Consider the following 5,460-nt stretch of genomic DNA (forward strand, 5'->3'; position numbering starts at 1 on the left):
CTTATACGGGAGCAGCCTATGCAGCACTTGGACGGTCGTTTTCCGAATCAGCCGTTCTCCACACCGAAACGAGTACACTTAGGACTGAGGCGCATGCTGTACCATTGGCTATTAAACATATAAAACCAACAAAGGTACATAAACGTGTTATATTTACTCATACATTAAGTGTTGTAAAATCGCTATTGCGCCTTCTTAAAAGCAAAAACAGTGTCTTGAATGAGCTTTATGCACTCTTTGTACGGTGTATATGGCTAAGCAGCATGTAACAATATGTTAGGTACCAGGTCATAGAGGCATCAAGGGAAACGTGGCTGCAGACCAAATCGCAGTATCGACAGCAACAAAAAGTAGAAATTCTTCAGTAGTTCTACCAGCCTTAGACTTGAAACATTTCTTTCGCAAAAAAAACTTAGGGGCTATTGGCAATGCCTGTGCGATAGTAAGACGTTTAATAAGCTCCACATCATAAAGCCGCAGCTGCAAAACTGGCCGTTATTAAGCAAAGTACGACTTACTGAGGTTATTTTCTGTCGCCTTAAAATAGGTCTCACATACGGCACACACTCTTCCCTGTTGACCGGCAATGAAGGTCCTATTTGTAGTAAATATGGCGAGCCCCTGACAGCCTTGCCTTTAAGGAATATATGAGCACAATAATATGAATATATTGTCACGTGGTCATGACGTCGACGAAGACCGCAGGCGACGTGTCCAAGATGAAACTCTTTATTTGGCCGAACTTGTGGCCGAGAAACGGAAGGTTAATTTACAGCAATACGCACGGTATGCACTGATAGCGGCGAACAGAGCGTCGGCCGTCGATCAACTGACAAGCGGTGAAGCGCGTCGGCATTTCCAGCGTTATCGCTGGTTGTCGCGCAAGCTTAGAATAAGCTAGAATGTTCGCGTCTTGCTCGCAATCTTAACAAACCATCTACAATAATTACGAAGTGTCTCGAACAATGAGGCGCGGTTTGCGCTGAGTGTTGCTGACAGTCCTTGCGGGCGAAAACCGAATACAGGAAAAGTTATAATAAGAAACGCACGTGGCAATGCCCGCCTCTGAAAAAGTTTAAAACAGAACACGGAGGGGGGGGGTCAATGTATGCAACAATAGATAACAACAATAAGCAAGAAAGTACAATAAACAATAGGCACAAGCAAGATAGTACAATGATAAAGCAAAAGTAACGTCCTCAGATTCACTAACGCGCGTAATACGGCTTGAGGCGCACGACATGGACGAACTTCAGGTCGCGCACAGCGCCGCTGAGAGTTCGTAATGCCGTCAGGGACAACCTCGTAGTCGAGTGCGCCGAGGCGTCGTAGTACCTTGCACGGTCCGAAATATCGTCGAGAAGCTTCTCACTAATTGCTGTCCATACCCATACACGGTTACCGGGTCGGTAATCCATGTAGCGTCGTCGAAGGTTGTAGCAGCGACTGTCAGTCGTCTGCTGGTTCTTGATCCGTAGGCGGGCGAGCTGTCGTGCTTCTTCGACGCGCTCTAGGTAGGTGGTCACGTCGAAGTTTGCCTCGTCGGTCTCGTTGGTAACATGGCGTCGAGGCGTCGTTGCCGGGGCTCCGTCCGTAGACCAACTTGTATGGCGTCATCTGCGTCGTTTCTTGTACGGCCGTGTTGTACGCGAATGTCACGTACGGAAGGATGGCGTCCCACGTCTTGTGGTCGACGTCGACGTACATGGCCAGCATGTCGGCGATGGTCTTATTTAGACGCTTGGCCAGCCGTTGGTCTGTGGGCGGTACGCGGTGGTCCGATGGTGGCTTGTGTGGCTGTATTCGAAGATCCCTTGAGTTAGGCCAACCATAAACGCCGTACCTCTGTCGGTGATGAGGACCTCTGGGCGCCGTGTCGAAGGACGATGCTCTTGTAGCGCCCTCGTTCGGGCGGCGCGCAAACAGGAGAGCGCGCGATGGCGAGAGAAGAAATAAAGAATTCGCTAGGCCGTGGCACGTAAAGCCACGGTTCACGTTCCTTGCTGGCATCGATTATCGTTCAGGCGCGTCTTTCCTTCGCTCCTGTGGCATAAGCCTACAAGTGGTGACCTAGGACGAAGACAATGACTGACTCGAATGCACCCTCAACTGATCAAGCCTCACGTCTGCAGGACGTCTCGGCCGTGCAACTGCGTCTCCCATCTTTCTGGCCACAGGACCCGCAAGTTTGGCTTCACCAGGTCAAGGCGCAATTCTTCCTGTACCGCAATGCCTCGGAAACGACACGCTACTACCACGTAGCCTCAGTTCTTCCTCCTGATGTTGCCAGCGAGCTCTCCGACGTCCTCTCCAACCCCTCGGACACTACGCCATATCAGCACCTTAAAACCAAGGTGCTGGAGCGATTCATGCCTTCAGAACGCGTCCGCGTCTATAGAGCGACCTGGGTTGATGCCTTGCCACTGGTGCTCTTGTGTTTACGAGCTGTCATCCGGGCAGACCTGCAGTGCTCAACAGCAGAGCTGGTGCATGGCACTTCTCTACGGCTTCCGGGAGACTTCTTCAGGTCAAAGAAGCTACCAGACCAGCCACAGCAATTCCTACAACGCCTCCTCGACTGCGTTCAAGACCTCCGTACCACTCCACCCAGACTTTCCGAACACGAGGCCATATTCGTCCACCCTGATCTGGCCACTGCAACACATGTTTTCGTGCGCCACGACGCGGTCAGAACACCTTTGACACCAGCCTAGCACGGACCAATCCGCGTCCTTAACCGCACCCCTAAAACTGCCACTCTTCTTCAGAACGGCCGTGAAGAGACAGTCAGCTTGGACCGACTTAGGACGGCGTACCTGGAGACCGCCATAGAAAACCTCTCATCTACGCCTGACCTTCCGTTGGACTACCACAAACGGCATGTCACATTCCAACTTCCAGTCTACACGGGGGGCCCTGTAGCGCCCTCGTTCGGGCGGCGGGCAAACAAGAGAGCGCGCGATGGCGAGAGAAGAAAATGAAGAATGCGCTAAGCCGTGGCACGTGAAGCCACGGCTCACGTTCCTTGCTGGCATCGATTATCGTTCAGGCGTGTCTTTCCTTTGCTCCTGCGGCATAAGCCTACGCTCTCAACGAAGTAAACTGTTGCGCGGAAAGAAGTAGACGGGGAACACAAAGAAAGACACACACAGAGCGCGTGTGTGTCTTTTTTTGTGTGTTCCCCGCCTACGTGTTTCCGCGCAACAGTTTACGAGTATGACAAACCAACAAGCCCAAGTCGACACCCTTCTCAACGAAGAACGTGGCTACCTCAGCGGCACTGCCTTTGGGCAGGGCTTTTGTATCGGCGTAGCGGGTGAGGTAGTCGGTAGCGACGACGATCCATTTATTTCCGCAAGTCGACGTTGGGAACGGCCCCAGTAGGTCCATCCCGATCTGCTGGAATGGTCTCCGAGGAGGCTTGATCGGCTTAAGGAAGCCTGCTGGTCTTGTGGGCGGTGTCTTCCGTTGCTGACAGACTCGGCACGTCCTTACGTAGCGAGTGACGTCGGCGGCAAGGCGCGGCCAGTAGTACGTTTCCTGTACTCGTGCGAGCGTGCGGGAAAATCCTAGGTGTCCAGCCGTCGGGTCATCGTGCAGGGCATGCAGCATTTCTGGTCGCAGTCCCGTAGGTACAACAATAAATTAGCCGGCTCGGGCCGGAGAGAAGTTCTTGTTTACGAGGACATTGTTTTTAATAAAAATGATGCCAATCCTCGCCTGAATACTTTTGGGACAACCACGGTCCTGCCCTCCAGGTATTCCACTAGAACCTTAAGTTCCGGGTCGGCTCGCTGTCGTTCAGCGAAGTCGTCGGCACTTATGGCTCCCAACAAGCTGTCATCATCCTCGTCGTCGGGCGGTTGTAGGTCGACGGGGGCACGAGACAAGCAGTCGGCGTCGGAGTGTGTCCTTCCGGACTTGTACACGACTGTAATGTCGAATTTTTGAAGTCTAGGGCTCCACCGTGCGAGGGGACCTTAAGGGTCCTTTAAGTTAGCTAGCCAACAAAAGGCGTGATGGTGGCTCACAATTTTGAAGGGCCTGCCCTAGAGGTAGGGGCGAAATTTTGACGTAGCCCAGATGATGGCGAGGCACTCCTTTTTTGTTGTGAAATAGTTGGCCTCTGCCTTAGACAGCGACCGGCTAGCATAACCGATAACCCTTTCCAGTCCGTCCGTCTGCTGCACAAGGACGGCGTCGAGTCCTATGCTGCTTGCATCGATGTGAATCTCCATATATGCGTATTCGTGGAAATGCGCAAGTACCGTAGGCGTCTGCAGGCGTCGTATCAGTTCATGAAAAGCTTCGACTTGCGCTGTTTGCCAGCTGAATTCGACGTCGGTCTTTGTGAGCTGCGTCAGTGGCTCGGCGATCCGTGAAAAGTCTTTGACAGAGCGTTTGTAGTAGGCGCACAAGCCGAGAAATCGGCGCACGGCTTTCTTGTCGGTGGGTGGCGGGAAAGCGGCGATGGCAGCTGTTTTCTGCAGGTCTGGGAGCACTGCAGTCTTGCTGATCACGTGACCCAAAAACAAGAGCTCCTCGATGAAGTGGATGCGCTTGAAAGACGAGGACGAAGAAGAGACGGGACACACAGTGCGCAACTTACAACTTGTTTATTGGAAAAAGGGGGTAGGCGTCAACTTATATACACTTAAGCACGTGACACAGGGCCTGCGCGTTACACGTTACTGAGCACTCAAAAAATGCTATCTCTTTCTTAGATAATGTCAATGAAGCTATGCTGACACACGATTCTGCGCATTCTAAAACATATTTTGCTTCAACTACGAGCCTCGCCGATTGATTACGGTGGCGAGATAGGCCTGTGCACTGCTCAAATTTCGGGGTGCAGGAGCACTTTTGGCAGTGAGTTGCGAGATGACCGTTGTTACCGTTCCTGGACATTATTGCTGTGTTCTCTTAGACCGCTCGTTTAGGCAGCGCCCAGTTTGTCCTATATATACCTTTCCACATGAAAGTGGAATGCTGTACACAACACCCTTCTGGCACTGAACGAATTTACCCTGTGTTTAACGTCGCAGATGAGAGGCGCACTGGAACAGGGCTCTGTCAATCTGCACAGTCTTGATAATTTCTGCGGAGCGGAAAATGCTACCTCAACACCCGCCTTCTGAGCAGCTTCTTGAGATTGTGTGATATGCGATGATGTATGGGATGACCGCTACTTTTTGTTCCTGTTAGACTTACCACTATTCTGTTCACAACCAGATTGCTTAACTAATCTTTTCACTAGCACCTCGGATACCGACACTAACACGTGGTCAGGGTAGCTTGACGCCTTTAGACGATTTACTTGTTCTAACAAAGATTGCTGCACACGATGAGGGCATGATTTCTTAAGTGCATTATTTAGACACATGTTGGCGATGCTTCTGTTCACGAGTTTAGAATGAGCCGATCCAAAGGGTAAAATTGGTTTGTTACTTCTTGGCTGAT

The 5,460-nt window shown here is 51.4% G+C and overlaps 1 protein-coding gene across 1 annotated transcript; it reads left to right on the top strand.

Moving 5' to 3' along the window:
• The first annotated feature begins 2,084 nt into the window (after positions 1 to 2,084).
• On the top strand, positions 2,085 to 2,714 carry LOC119397697 (uncharacterized). Its single transcript, XM_037667883.1, has one exon. It carries the CDS (start codon positions 2,085 to 2,087, stop codon positions 2,712 to 2,714), a length of 630 nt encoding a protein of 209 aa, XP_037523811.1.
• The last annotated feature ends 2,746 nt before the right edge of the window (positions 2,715 to 5,460 follow it).

Source organism: Rhipicephalus sanguineus, chromosome 1 (genome assembly GCF_013339695.2).
Source record: "Rhipicephalus sanguineus isolate Rsan-2018 chromosome 1, BIME_Rsan_1.4, whole genome shotgun sequence".
Lineage (NCBI taxonomy): Eukaryota > Metazoa > Arthropoda > Arachnida > Ixodida > Ixodidae > Rhipicephalus > Rhipicephalus sanguineus.